The sequence below is a fragment of the Drosophila suzukii genome, chromosome X, assembly GCF_043229965.1.
Source record: "Drosophila suzukii chromosome X, CBGP_Dsuzu_IsoJpt1.0, whole genome shotgun sequence".
Lineage (NCBI taxonomy): Eukaryota > Metazoa > Arthropoda > Insecta > Diptera > Drosophilidae > Drosophila > Drosophila suzukii.
In genome coordinates this window covers 3,137,632-3,152,792 of record NC_092084.1, presented here as the reverse complement: position 1 = coordinate 3,152,792, position 15,161 = coordinate 3,137,632, and the positions used below count along the sequence as shown (strand labels likewise).

General features: G+C 38.5%; 2 protein-coding genes across 2 annotated transcripts in view; one reads left to right on the top strand and one right to left on the bottom strand.

Moving 5' to 3' along the window:
• Positions 1-15,161, bottom strand: part of Ypel (Yippee-like) — a 67,719-nt gene that overhangs the window by 21,733 nt on the left and 30,825 nt on the right. The gene's annotated exons all lie outside the window — the stretch shown is intronic.
• Positions 1-15,161, top strand: part of LOC108015230 (LIM domain-containing protein A) — a 43,653-nt gene that overhangs the window by 19,900 nt on the left and 8,592 nt on the right. Inside the window, exon 2 of the mRNA XM_070997247.1 lies at positions 13,906-14,123. Coding sequence (XP_070853348.1) covers positions 13,906-14,123 — 218 coding nt within the window. The remainder of the gene's footprint in view (positions 1-13,905; positions 14,124-15,161) is intronic.

Sequence of the window (15,161 nt, the reverse complement as noted above, 5' to 3'; positions counted from 1 at the left end):
GTCATTACTTTAAATAATAAAATAGCTAGACAAATTAATAAATTCCGCAGCAAATATCGAATGCCAGGGGTCAGGAGCAAGGATAATATATATTTATTCCCAGGGAATGTAATTGCCCACAATTATGTGTAATTACAATACTTAAACGTACTGTACAGAACACCACATTGCTATATAGGTAACCCAATTAGGCCCTCGACCATTCCTTTTTGACCTTGCACGCACAACCAAAGAGTTCGTGACATTGAGCTAGAAAAAAAAAACCCAAGAAAGTTAATTGGACTTGATTTACGAGCAATGGATTAATGGAAACCCAACAAGAAGATAGTGGAGCCCACTTTAATTTTCATATTTGCTAGTCTGACCCCAAGTTGGCCTTTATATCGCAGGGGCATTATCTGGCCATTAACCATTATCTCGGTATCTTTAAGTTCGACCTTGGAGCGCAGCTGTTGCCCGACTCACACGCACAACAAATAAAACGCAAATTGTATAGACAAACCCTAAGGAAAAGCGACCAAGAACAAGGTTGCCCAACGAGGGATCGATGTTTTATATACCCTATATGATGAGGCAATTTGCCACGTTAAATGATGCATGGATTTTTAAATTGGAATTTAATATAAGCCGATAGTTACGGGGACTATTTGGCTTTTTATGTGCTATAAGGCTATGAAACTTCAACTAACTTTAAATCAACTATGTATTTTACATTATAATGTATTTGTTTTTAAAAGTTTGAACTATTTTTATTTAAGATGGATGTTTTATAAGACCTAATTGTTAAGGCAATTAATTAGTTTAAATATATCTTGTTTTTAATTAGAATTTAATATATTTTATGATAATAACGGATATTTTGTTCCCCAAACCCCTACTTTTTCTATAGGACTGACCTAACCTAAAATAATTTTGCAATAACCTGTGTATTGTCCTGAACTTTCTTTTAATTTTTCAAACTATTTATTTTCTTTAAGATCTTTGTTAAGTTCAAAACGAATACTTTAAGGACCAATCCCTTTCAAGGACCTGTGAGAATGGAACCCTGGCACTGACACTGCCTGTCCCTTACCTTGTTGTCGGTCCTTTTTGGCGCCTAATCCTCCTCATCTTTCTGAATTCCTCTTATTTCCCTCTTATGTGTGTGTTTTTCGTGTTTGTTTGCCTCTTTCTGGGGCTTTCAGCTCTCGGCGGTCGCACGTAGCGAATTCCATTTACGTGTCCTTGAATTTTACCTTATAACATTGGGTGCTGCTTTACGCAACCCAGGGAAACTGAGGGAAACTGTAATGGAAATAGAAGTCGAAGTAGAAATTAATAATCAATGTGGCAGACTCCAAAAATGATAGAATCGCATCGCGACGAATCGAATTGGATGGAATATAAATATAAAGCTGGCTGAAAGAGAAGCAATTTTGGGCAGTCATATCCTTGACGACAGGTGGCGTCTGTCAATGCCCGGATTTTGGCCACAAATCGAGGGCAGCTTAGGGGCTCATAACCGTGGGAGATTTATATTTAATTAAATCGATATGCTACTGGCTGGGATCTGATGACAACAGCTTGTAGAAAGCGAAAAACCGCTGACAGCCCGGTGATTTATTTATGTTTTCTCTGTCTGTCTATCTGTCTGTCGTCTGTCTGCTGTCTGTCTGTCTGCAAATATTAATTATATACCCACACAAAAAAGCGCCTAACCCAAGAAAATTGAACTCGCCAACCAGGTGCAAGGTGTTTTCGAGCTGTCAAAAAAGTTGAGCCATTCAAGAGGTGTTAAAACGATTCAGAACTTTCTGAGTGTTGAAGTAACATTTTAAAAACTTGACATGGCTGCCAGGATATTAGGCTTAGAAGTTAGGGACTTTAATTTCATAAGTAAACTCTTAAGGTTATTCATTTTTTCCAAGTACTACATGATGAAAAGTTAAAAATATGGATTTTCAAGCTAACCACCTTTAATTATGTTTCCTTTCTGACCAACCAGTGTTGCAAAACAGTTTAAAAAACTGCCTATGGCAGGTTGTTGGGTGATCTGCAAAACGGAAAAATGCCGAGACCTTTCCATCAGACGATAGTGTGTGCACCTTAATTGCGCCACAAATACGTGGCTTGCCTCCGCCAAGGATTGCCCAAATCTCCTTTGCCCTTGCGGTCGGGTCACGCTTTCCTTCATGAGGACACACCACACGCCATCCTCCTTTTTGGCGGGTTTGCTTTTGGCCATAAGTCTCACAGACAAGCCACGCCAAAACCGAAACTGAAACTGAGAAATGAAAAACACAAACTGCCTTTGTGGGTGGCAGCGTTAGGGCTCACCAAATCTGTCTATAAATTGAATTTAAGGAGTCTAAAAATGTATATTTTGTACTACTATTTTTAAGTCACTTTTAAAAAACTATTAGTGATAAATAGCATAGCATAATTGTAGACTTGTTTTTAAAATAGTCTTAAACTTCTAGAGACTTGTGTTTACCTATTTTCATCTTTAAAATTGCAAAAAATATCGGCGTTGGTCAGGTTTCATATGTGCTTAAGAAATATTTTTTGACAGGACTTGCCGTGTCCAACCCGAAACACCCTACTTTGAGGGTGATGTATAGCTCTGGTTAGTTAGGACCTCCGCCGAAACTGGGAAACGTTTTGTAAGCGCTCGTGTTGTCAACTCAACTGACAGCAGTCGGCATTTTCCCAACATTTTCCCCTCGACAATTCCGGGGTTTTCCCAGAGTCCCGGAGTCCGTATGTTTTGTGTTTCTGGCAGAGTTGGCGGAGTTTGTCATTCGCATGGCGACAGAGCTCTCCGAACAAATGGACCAACGGCCCGGCGTGTATCTGTGTCTCGTTTATGATTGCATTATGGCGAAAAACAGCTGAAGCCGATGTACCAGAGTCCAAATCGCTTTCCCTCCTTTCGCAGGAACACAACAGGAACATCAACAGCTACAGCTGCGTAAATTTGCATAATTCCACAATAAGCTGCAAGCGGGTCTTTGGTTTTTTGGTCTGAGTGAAAAGTTTAGAGACGAAACTGTTTCGCCAGACTAGAAAGTTTCATCGGCTTGTAAATGATGTTTTCCTGCTCCTGCAACAACGAGTGGGGGGGGGGGTTTGCATGTTGTGAGGGATTTATCAGTTCGGATCACTCTCGTCTCCCGTCCACAGACTTTGATTTTCATTCTGACGGCCGAAGCTGCAGATGGAGCTGGGGCGTAATCCATCAAGAGTTGGACAGTTTTGAGGGCACAGTCTCGGTCACAACCAGTGACTGATCACGGGTCACGGTGGGCGCTAAAGAGTGATAAGCGCAGATTTGGACCAGGCCACAGCTACTAAACTAATAAATTAAATTGGTTTTACAGAACTATTTTCAGGTTTCAAAACCTTTTAAAATATGCTTAAGAGTATGCAGTAAAATGTAGCTCTAAGACTTTTTTATCCCTAGATATATTTCAAATTTATATCTTTATATTATCCAAGTTGAAAAGACTTTTAGAAGGGTATATAATTAAAAATCTGCATAATATTTACTTTCAGCAAACTTTTTATAATCTATAAAATAGAATTTTGTCAACATATTATATAATATATAGAATTTACAATTTGAAAATGACATTATTAAATATTTAATTTTAATTGATACCACATTTCCCGAACACAAGCCCCAAAACACAATTTGTTTACTGTAACTAAAATCCCGTCGTAATTAATTTTCTATGAAACCACAAGCTTCTCATCTCCTCTGCCTTCACAAAGCACAAAGCTCCACTCTATTCCTCCTTCATGGCGGGCAAAATCATCAGCACTCCGCCGCAATGAAATTTTAATCTCACCCCCCTTTTGCCATTTGTAAGGAAGTGACATGGGCGGCGGCCAGATAATAGAGGGGGCTGGAACAAAATCCCCGAGTGTTTTGCAACGTCGATTACAGCCCCAAAGGCACAAAAAAAGGCGAGGCAAAAGGACTTGTCGCAGGACATGTGTTCCAACCAGCCTACGATTGTTGGCCAAAGTGTTACTGTTATTGCTGCCGAGAAAGTCACATGGCTAAGACAGCAAAAACGTGGTAATCTTGGTATTAAACTTGCAAGCCGGGCTAAAGCAAGCCAGAATAGCACACGTTTTTGCGGTGATAGCTGTCAGGTACTTGGAAAAACTCACTCTAAGATATTGGAAAAAATCACCTAAATAAAATAGTTCCTATCTATATGACCCTCTATTGGAACCTCATTTTTCTAAACTCACGCAACTCAGAAAAAATTATAAATGTTAAAATTGTACTTGTAAAAAACGGTCTCTAAAATATTAGAAAAATCCCTATAGTCAAATAATCTGTAAATATTAGATCTAGAAAAACTATTCCTATTAGAGATCATTTTTAATCACAAAAATACCATTTGGTTTTCTAATTGGCGTAGAATTTCCAAAAACTCTACTTACGCAACTCTGCAAAAATTTGCCAACAATCACTGTTGTTTGACGTCAGTTAACTCCCAAAAACCGAAGAATTCTTGAGTCAATGCCAATTAAATCGATGACAGCATGACAATGGAATTGTGTGTGTTGGCCATGGCCAACGTTTTTGCTTAACCACATTCATTGGTTTTGGCCCTCGGGGAAAATCCTCTGCACACAGGCAAAAATAATGACCTTTTAAAGAAATTGTCTTTTAAATTGATTTAAATTAGAGTATTATAATAAATGTATTGAAAATAACTTAACTTTAATTTATTAACTGGATCGCATTTTTTAATAAGTTTTAATAAGCCAAAAGGTTGAATAAGTTAAAAAAATTAAATTTTCTGACGTAAAGGATGACAGGAAGTTATAATTATTTTCGTTTATGTTTGAGGCATGGTTTTGAGAATTTTAACTTAATTAATAAATTGATTGGGCCATTTCCCACTCTTCAAATCCATTAAAAGCTGTTATTATTATGAAACAATATTTTTTAATCACAGATAAATCGTTAATGAACTGTACTAGTAAATTGGAATTATTTCCCCCTGTGCAATTTGCTCTTTACCCAAAGTTCCAATGTTTCACAGTCTTTGTTTGCATTTGTTCCCTTGGCTTGGCTGTGTTGGATTTTATGAGTCGGAGTTCAGGATGGGCAAGATGATAAGGAGGAGGAGGAGGTGGAGTTAGGGGATCTGGGGGAGGAGAACCCAGAGCTGGGGCCTCGACCGGAGTTCAATTAATTGCTCGTCTCGGCCACGCAGCTGCCATGTAGAGGCCTTGTAAACAGGCCACTTGGGCCGGTGTTTGTGTTTGTCCATGTTTGCCCATGTCTGCGTTTGTTTCCCTGTCTGTGCTCCGCTGAGGAGCAGTGGCCGTGTTGTTTGCCCCGCGTCTTGGTCAAAGGACCAAAGGACCAAAGGATCATCCACCAGAACCACCACCCCCTCATTTTGGCGCTCTGGAATGTGCGTGGTTTTGTGTGCCAAAACGCTTAACACTCCACTGAGCACGAGGCTCCTAAAAGTTGATGAACGGTCTGGAAAGGCGGGCGGAATCAGGGGGCAGAGTCGGGGGCGGGGCCAACTTGAGCTGCCCAGTGAAGCGCTATAAAACCGTAATCGGTTTAATGGACATCTCACATGGCCACTTGCCATGCAACTGCAGCCATGAGCTCATAAAGTTAGCCAAGTTGGAAGATATAGTCTTTTTTAAATAAACGTATTTTTATTCAACTGAAATTTATTTAGAAGTTTTCAACTTTTGTGGAAACCCAATATTTCCCAACTAAATGTTAAGTAATATACATTTGTAATTGATTTTTCAATCCATCATGACTGAATAAATGCGAAAATGTGTGTTTTAGTCAAAAATCCTGAACCCCCTATGAAAAATGAAAAACCAAAAGTAAAAAAATTAACTTACCTTAAAGTTATGGAGATTAAAAACTATGTCTTTAGCTGCTCCAGGTTACGTTTGAAAAACTTCAAAAAATAGGGGTACTTTTGTCTGAAATCCTACTACCTATTTTTTACCCCAAAACAACAAAGTATTTGGGCAATCATTTTGCGAAATACAGTCGGAATATGGAATGTCATACCTCGTTGAACTCGTTATTAAATTCCCAATCGATTGAAATTTAAAACTGGAAACTTTAATTTTCGATCAATTTTCGCAAAAAAATCAACTTATAAAAATTGCGAAATTTGGTCAAAAAATTCATTTCTCAAAAAGTGATGGGGGTCGTTAGCCCAGGTTGTTAGCTGCTCGAAACAGTCAGTCTCTTAGTTGTGCGCCTAGTTTTGACCAAGTTACGATTGAAAAACCACAAAATATAGGGGTGTTTTTGTTTAAAATCCTACTACCTATTTTTCGACCCAAAAAAACTAGGTATTTTGGCAATTATTTGGCCAAATAAGGTCGCAATATGGAATGCCATAGCTCGTTGAGCTCGTAATTAAATTCCCAATCGATTGGCATTTAAATCTTCAAACTTTAATTTTTGAAAAAATTTTGAAAAAAATAGATGATAGAAAAATGCGAAAATTGATCAAAAAATAAATTTCCCGATTTGTGATATGGATCGATAGCCTTGGTTGTTAGCTGCTCATAACAGTCGGTCTTTTTGTTGTGCGCCCCAATTTGACTAAATTACGACATAAAAACGGCCTAAAAATATCGCATTTTTTGTTAAAAAATAAGGTTTCCTATTTTTGCACAAAAAAAATCAGTATTTTGTTCGACAAATTGCGAAATGAAGTCAGGTTAAGGAATGTGATACCTCGTTGAGCTCGTAATTAAATTCCCAATCGACTGGCATTAAAATCTAAAAAATTTAATTTCTGAAAAATTTTCAAAAAAATACAAAAAATTTGAAAATTGGTCAAAAAATAAATTATCTCAACTATTTATACACCTAAAATCAATTTTATTACACACCACACATGCTCCACAAAAAAACAGAGAGTATCTACTACACTTCAGTGGTTTCTTATTCCTGCCACGCCCACTTGAGCATGGGGCCTTTGATTAATTTAGGCTTTAATTTATTTAATTATAAGCCAAAGGGATAGGGAATTCTGTCACCTGTTGCCCCAAAAAGTCTGGCCAAAGGGAAGAATTTGCAAATTTGCAAATTTGCTTATTGGCCGTAAGGAAAATGGGGGCGAAAAGCCGGGGGAAAATTGTTGTTGAGCTCAAATGAAGTGAAATGAGAGAAATCGGCTTAGCTTAAGTCACCACACATTGCTCTCCAGCCCTCTTTTTCCACCACCCAATTTCCTTTTTCCCATCCTGTCCATCTGTGTGGCAAATTACTTTCAATGGCATTAAACGCTTTCACAATCCCTGGGAAAACCCAACCCCACTACTCGTATTTTAGCAACCCCGCCCCTGGCCCATAAAAACCAACAACAAAAGAAACAAGGACAACAGGGAGGCAAATCAGAGGCATAAAAAACACGATGAAACAACAGGTTGGCTTGCATACACAACAAAAAAAGTGTACAGACTCATAAATACATACATATATTAAGGCATTTTCCGTGCTAAAACGAGGTGGGATTGTATAATATTAAATCAGGATTTGCAGTTGCAGACAGCTTAACAAATATGTTCACTATTTAATAAATTGATACATATTTTAGGTGCATTTTACGAACTTAACAATTAATATTCAATGAAATCTAACAATTTTTAGGTGGGTTTGTATAATATTAAATCAGAATTTACAATTTATATATATATATTTTTAAATTTATTTGATGTATTTTAATGTATGTTTAATTAATTTTATTTATTAAAGTACAAGTAACACAAGGTTAGGCCTCAAATATCTTTTTCCTAATCCATAAATGTCTTCTTATTTTGGCACTCCCCGATCCACCTTCGTTCTACTTCCAAATTTCTCAGTTTAGTACCCACCCATTTGTGTTCTGCGTATGTCTGTTGCTTTGGTCGAATTTTCCTGCCTTTTTCTGTGCTTTTCTCTTTGTTTTTCTTCCTTATTTTGGCATAACGAGGTGGTTTTATGGATTCCTTGCAAAAGGATATAAAACATATCGCATATAAGCATATCATAAATTTGGCCACACATATATTGTTCTTTTATTTATCTATTATTGGCAGTTGTGCCGCAAAGTAAGTTATTCTATAGGAAAAAACCAAAACCTGCTATAAGAAATATATATTTAAGGAAGTCGGTTCTATATTTTCTTTTTTGGGCAATCTAAATTCGACTATTTAAATGGTTGCAAGTAAAAAGGGCTTATTTTATTCTGTTTACTCTCAGAAAATGTTGGTTTACTTTAACTTTAGGCTCCTTCTGAAGTGTTTTAATCTCCAAATGATGTACATTTTTTATTTTTTAATATTGCAGAGTAGCTAAACTCCCAATTACTTAGGAGTTTTGTTGTGATTTTTAGTATTTTACCCGCTGGCTTAATTTTCTATAACATTTTGCTTACACAGGGGACAGAAAATATGACAATGGAACAGGAAGGATATGCCGAAATGTATAAAAAGGCATAGAGAAACAATAAGTAGAACAAAAATGGCTTTGTCGGTTTATTAAGCATATTTCGTAGGAATTTTTAATGCGCAAATCCGACTTTTCCTCTTTGGTCCCCCGCATTTTCCGCCTATTTTGGTCTCGAGGTTTTGACAAAAAAAAACAAAAATAAAAGTTGCCATTTTCGGTGCTTTTCCTTTTTTTTGCTGCCCCATACACACACATATCTATTTGCATTTTCCTTTTTGCTTTTTTGTTGGTTCCTCTTTTTTTTTATATACACACATATATTTATCACATTTTGAAACAACTTTTTGTTGTTGGCCTTTTTGGGAATATGTTGCAATTTTAGCATCATAAAAATGCAAATGGGTTCGGGTTTTTGTCAGGTCGAAAAAGGCAGGGAGATATTAAGCCGATTTAAATGGGAAGCTTTGAACATTTTGCACTTTCCAAAGCACATCAATATGTGTGTGTGCGTGTGTGTGTGTGGAACATTAGCTTGGCTTATGTTTAAATATGCCATGACATCGATGAATAGTTAAGGGGGTGGTTGATGGGTTAAGGTTTATGGGTTATGGGTTAAGGGTTGGCGGGTTGTTTTCCTGTCCCCACTTAGAGATGGGGATTACAAAGCACTGGCGATGCTGGTGCACAGGCGGTGCAAATGTTTGCCAGGCAATGGAAGTGCCTTGTAAGCCACACAAATCCTATTTGGAAATTGAATTGCATATTCATACATCGATAGTTGTAGCACTTTGTAAGCCTGCCATGCTGGGCTTCTTCCCTCAAAGCATACCTCAACTTTGCATTGTTTCACCGACATTTTTCGTGCCTCAGAAGAAGAATTTATACAAACATTTTATAGAAACCTCCTAATATAATAAATACATCCATTTTCATTTAAGGGGATATTATTATTTAATTTATATCTTAAGTAAATCTAACTAAATCATGTTTGTAATTCAATATTTTGCTTTAATTTCAAGCCTTAACTTCTTCTTAGAGCACACCATTTCGATCAATTAGAGATTGCCATTAAAATATTGCTCACACGCCGTGTTGCACAAGCCAAAAGACTTGCATTTTATTCATGCCAACAATCAATTTAAATTACAATTTTGCAGCTCAGTCATTAAAATTATAAAGAAGATTTAAAGCATTTAAATGACAACAGTGTCCTTTAAGAAATAAATCTAGATTTTAATGTATGGAGACATTGTTATTTGTTATATTTCTTACTATTTCTGCACAAAAAGTACCTAATTTATTTATGTAATTTAATATTTTGCTTTAATTTAAATCCCTAACTTATTTTCGACCAATTAGAGTTTGCCATTAAAATATTACGCATACGCCGTGGTGCACAAGCCACAAGACTTGCATTTCATTACGTACTGTGAGCAGCAGTCAACTGCAAGTCAAACTCAATGGCATAACAGCTTCCCTGGACGTGAGTGAATGCAAGTTGTCGGAATTAGTCTTCTGACTTTCTGCATCCCTTCTTTTCCCTTTTTTGGGAAAACTGCTCAGCACATTACGCATACGTCACGTTGCACGACTACCCGCTCAGAGCTCATCGCAGATTACGTTTAGTTTGTTTGTTATTTTATTGACAAAACATCACGACCAGGACGAATGTCGATGACATATATTACGCATACGCCGCGTGGAGCGTTGGTGGGAGGAGGCCAAAGCAACCAACAACCCATGGGAGTTTTTCAAGGGCAGATGTCAAGTGATCCAGATTGTTGGCGGCTAACTTTTGCATTTCGCCCAAAACAATTTCAACAATTTCTGGCATTCCATTTAAGTTCGAGTGGGTGGTGCTTTTTTGCTTGTTGTCGCATCAACAACGAGAATAACAAGAACAACAATGGGTTTGTCCCGCACATTGTTACGGTTGCGGACATTTTAATTAGACTTTAGTGGCTTTTGTGGCCGCCATTGTTGTCTTGCTGGCAACTATGCACTAAATAAATTTAAATGCCAAACACACTGAGACCCACACGCACACAGGCCCAGACAAGGGGCACCAGCACTCAAGTTCGCACACATATACCAGAGGATACCAGAGGACTCAAAGGATCCAGGCTTCGCGCGCCACCACAATAAATTTACTCTGTAGTAAACAGATCTTATTAAAGGTGATGTCGAGATAATATTGCAAGTCTCATAAAAAATGCAAAGCTTTCTGAGCTTGGGAAAAAGTAGTATACGTAGGTGGTCTTAATAAATAGTTTTCGCAGAGTATAATAATATAATACATCCCCCATCTTGAGTCGAGGCACGTAAATCATCAGAATTTCGAAATCACTTTTAAAAGTGCCCACAAGTATGCAACGAAAAATACTTTTATACACCTTAAAACGTGATTTACCTCATTGTAACAGAAAAAGTGCAGAGAGCTATCCTACAAATAAATGAAAGTTAATAAAACCATTATGCGAAAATAGTATTATCACCTTTAAATCTTTTGCCAGTTAATTAGCATTAAAAAAAAACCCAATTAAATTAAATTTTCCTTTGACCAAAACTTGCACTCGCCATCATTTATTCATGCCCAAAACGTACAAAACAATAAATGCCCCTAGATATGTTAAAGCCATAATGGTTGGGATTATTCAACCATTTCTAATCTGAGGGCACCAGCAAAATTCCATGCGAAACGTTATCTAACACAGCGTTCGTTTATTTGGTTGGCTATTCAGAAGCAGATTTTCCCTGTTTATTTTTGGTTTTTGGTTTAGTTCTGTTTAAAGGTTTTTCTTTTTTTGCTGCCCCCTTTTCTAATAATCTCATTTTTGTGGTTCGTAAAAAATGCCCCCTGGGTGGCTTTGACCACCCAAAAGTAGGCAATGTTTTATGCTTTAAGTAAAATGGGAAAATGCTTACGGGCGATGGCCAACAAATTGCTCAGGTTAATGGACAAATAGATCGTTGGATAATTATGCAAAAAGTTGTAAGCGAACAGCCAGAGGTGCAAAAGAGGGCCGGGGCTAAAAATCAACAGGCCATAATGGGTTAATTAAGGCAGGGCGATGGGAAAACGAGCGGCGAGTACCCGCTGTGCTGCACTGCATGAAACAGAATCATCTGTCCGGTCTGTCTATTAATTAGCCCAAAGTGGATAGAGGAAATAGCCAGAGGGGGGTTGGGAAAATAGAAAAGGGAAAACCGCTGGGAGGGGTTAAGCAAAGCAGACTGTGGGCCTGCTAAAATATGCAACATGCTCATTACAAGCATAATAATTAAACTCCGGAGTGCCACAAAATTCAAATATGCAATGGCAGCGAGAAGGGGTAAAAGGGGCGGAAAAAGAAGGGGTTCGAGAAGGGGTTGCAAGGGGGCATTTCTAGGGGTCACTTTGTTTACGCGATTTTGTATGACATTCATACACGTATATGCAATATATGTGCGTGAGTGTTTGGCATGGATTTGCGTTGTTTGCCTCGAAAGCTATGAGGAAAAACAAGCGTTCCACAAGCAAAGTCAGTGCAGAACGTGCCCCATTCATACGCCCAGCCCCCCCCCCCCTCTCCCCACCACTGGTATCTACCATTTCCCCCTGCCCTCTAACCCCCGTTGGGTCTGCGTGCAAATTAATGCGACATTTATTCATTATGCCATGAAACAGTCATAGAAGGAGAGGGCAGCCAGGGGTGCAAGGATAACCAGGGGCGGAGGGCCTCGCTTCACTAGTGGGGGGCCTGGAAGGACAGATGAAGCAGCCAACCACTCGACAGCCGGGCAACAAAGGCGATGACACACCGAAACACTGTGGGGTCAAGTGGAACACAAATAATGAACCCGTTTCATTTCTTAGACAAATTCATTTGGCTCTCAGCAACATATGGAAAACATTAAAATAAAGAATACATCTTTAGAGATTTGAAATCATGCACTCATTTTTTGTAGCCCACTAAAATGTACTACACAAATAACTAAGATGCAATCAAAAAGTTTGCTAAAATATATTTTAGATCGAAATATTTTTCCGCATACTTTGAGTCCCCTTCTTGGGAGATTTCAGTGATCTAAATATGTTAAAATTTGAGTTTTTAAATCTCCAAAATTGACATTGTTTACTTTATTTACTTAACTTGATTTGTTCTTATTTCTTAATGGTTTGTTTCCGTTTTCCTCCCACTGTGCGATGACGATAACCTCAATGCGGCGCCCACTTGAGCGCCTCTGCCTACCAACTCCGCAGTCCGTAGTCCCCATTCCGTAGTCCCCATTTCCCCAATCTTTACGCCCCGTCTACCCCTCCACAAATGTGTCGCCACAGAGCGTCGAGGGACATAAAAAGCATTTGCGTGATTTTATTTCGCATTTTTTGCTCTTCACTCACTTCGGCTCAACTTTGCTTTCACCGGCGGCGTTTCTTTCACTGCTTTCCATGGCCGGAGAGAAGGCTCGTCTCCGGAGATTGGCTGTGTGAGTGTTTACCGAGCTTGTGTTAATTTAATCACAGTAAAAAGAATTTAATTAGTCGCACAAACACGACCCAAAACCAGAGCGGCAATAATAAAGGGCGTGCTGAATAAAATTTCCATAATTCGAGAGGCCTAGAAGAGGCAACATCTGGCCTGGTCAAATTATTAACTTGGCTGTAATCCCCCGGCAGGTGTGGACAATGGACAAATAAAGAAAACAGGAAAGCAAAGTTAGTGAAGCCCCTCAGGAGATGCAGTCCTTCAAACACTGGGAACCTATTAATCATACCTCAATTAATTGTTAGAATTTTATTGAATGCTATTGTTTAATTCGAGAAGCTACGTTTCAATTATTTTGAAATAATCTAAAATAGAAAGCAAACTATAAAATCTGAATGTAATGATGTACTATAATACTTTCGTCTGTGTCTTCCAACCCCAAAAAAAGGCAAATTTCACTGGCAATTTGCGCTGTCTTTTATCGCTCGTTTGGCCCTCCACATACACGCACAACATAATGCCATTTTTATTTTAATCCTGCATACGAGGGTTCCCGGTCCCATCACCTCATCACTCCCCGCTTCCTTTCTTGAGTTTCCCCAAATGGCAATTCAGTCAATGACAGAGCATAAAAGATTCACCCCACGGGTGGAAAAAAAAGAATTCTTGTCTATTCAACTATGAGTAAGAACCTATTTTGCCCAGGTCATGCATGCGGCCTCACACGGATATATCTACATATATCTGCATATATATCCGCTCGCAGGACGACCCCAAGTGGAAGTCAATTCAAGCAGCTTACTTTTATTTAAGTAAACGGCAAAAGAACACACATCCAGGGGTGTACATATATGTATATATCCTTTTTTCGGAATGTACTTGAGATGCTGTGGCTGCTGACCTTTTCTATGTTATTTTATTGTGGGGACTGTGGCGTCTTTGCTGTCTACCCACCTGAATGACGCCCCCTCACTCATCTCACCTCTCGCTTTCGCCTTGCAGATTTCAATTTGCAAGAAGAGGCCTCCATTCCGGAGGACATATTTGACCAGCACGACGGAGACATTGGGGATGAGGACGCCGACTCGGCCCACATTCAATATGCTCCATCTGCTGCAGCTGCCACCGGCGAGGAGGAAGATGCCGCCGCCGCCGCCGAAGATGACGAGGATGTGGGGCTGATGGAGGAGGACGAGGATGCATCCGAGGCAGCTGATATCGTGAGTACACACACATGACAATGCACTTGAAAAAATATGCACAGATGGCGCCCGAGCAGGGACCTGAACCTTGAAAACTTAAAATGAAATATATTTCTGGTTAAATCGTTTAATAAGTTTTAAAACGAATCATTTAAAACCTTTGAACACCGTGTTAAATGATTTAAAGTAACAAGAGATGTATTCATCAAAAGCATTGGGTCCCTGTTCGGGCGCCATTCAAAACTTAGTACCAAAAGTACTCAATTCTTAACAAAAATTATAACTGGTGAAATCATTAAAACTTAAAATGAAATATATTCCTTATTAAATCGTTTGATAAGTTTTAACAGTAATCATTTAAAACCTTTGAAAATCGTATTAAACGATTTAAAGTAACAAAAGATGTACTCTTCAAGCATTGGTTCCCTGTTTGGGCGCCATTCAAAACTTAGTACCAAAAGTACTATACTTCTTAACAAAAAATATTGCTGGTGAAATCATTTAACTAGGTTTAAAATAAATGGGTTTAAAGCTTTATACCTCTCAATAATGCCTGCTCTAGCGCCTACAAAACCCAGGTGCACCTTTTTTATGTTACTATATGAATAAAATAATAAAATTTTAATGTTTTTCTTATAAAGTCCGTTTCGGGTGTTCAAATACTCAACGAATTCTAGTTTGAATACGGTATTTTTCTCATTTTATGACATTTTTTTTGTGTACACAGACAAACATAAGTACACGCAGATGCTTTTTAGAGAGCCCCGAGCCTACAGTCAAGTCCATTCCGAATGAGGTCAGTTCTATTGAACCAAGTGGGGTGATAGAGGACCGGTGGGTGGGGGCATGGCTTTAAGGGGTGTCCTTTGAAATGTCGCACAATGCGAGCGGCCAAGTCAAATTACTTTTTCAGCCGAAGAAGGTGAGGGATGATGGCCCCCACAGCTTAGCCCAATAGTCAATCCCTGCATTGAAATTCACTTGAGCAAAAAATGGGACCAAAGTCGAGAAGAGCAAGAGCCAAGCACTTGAAAGCATTTTTGAAACCAAAATTTA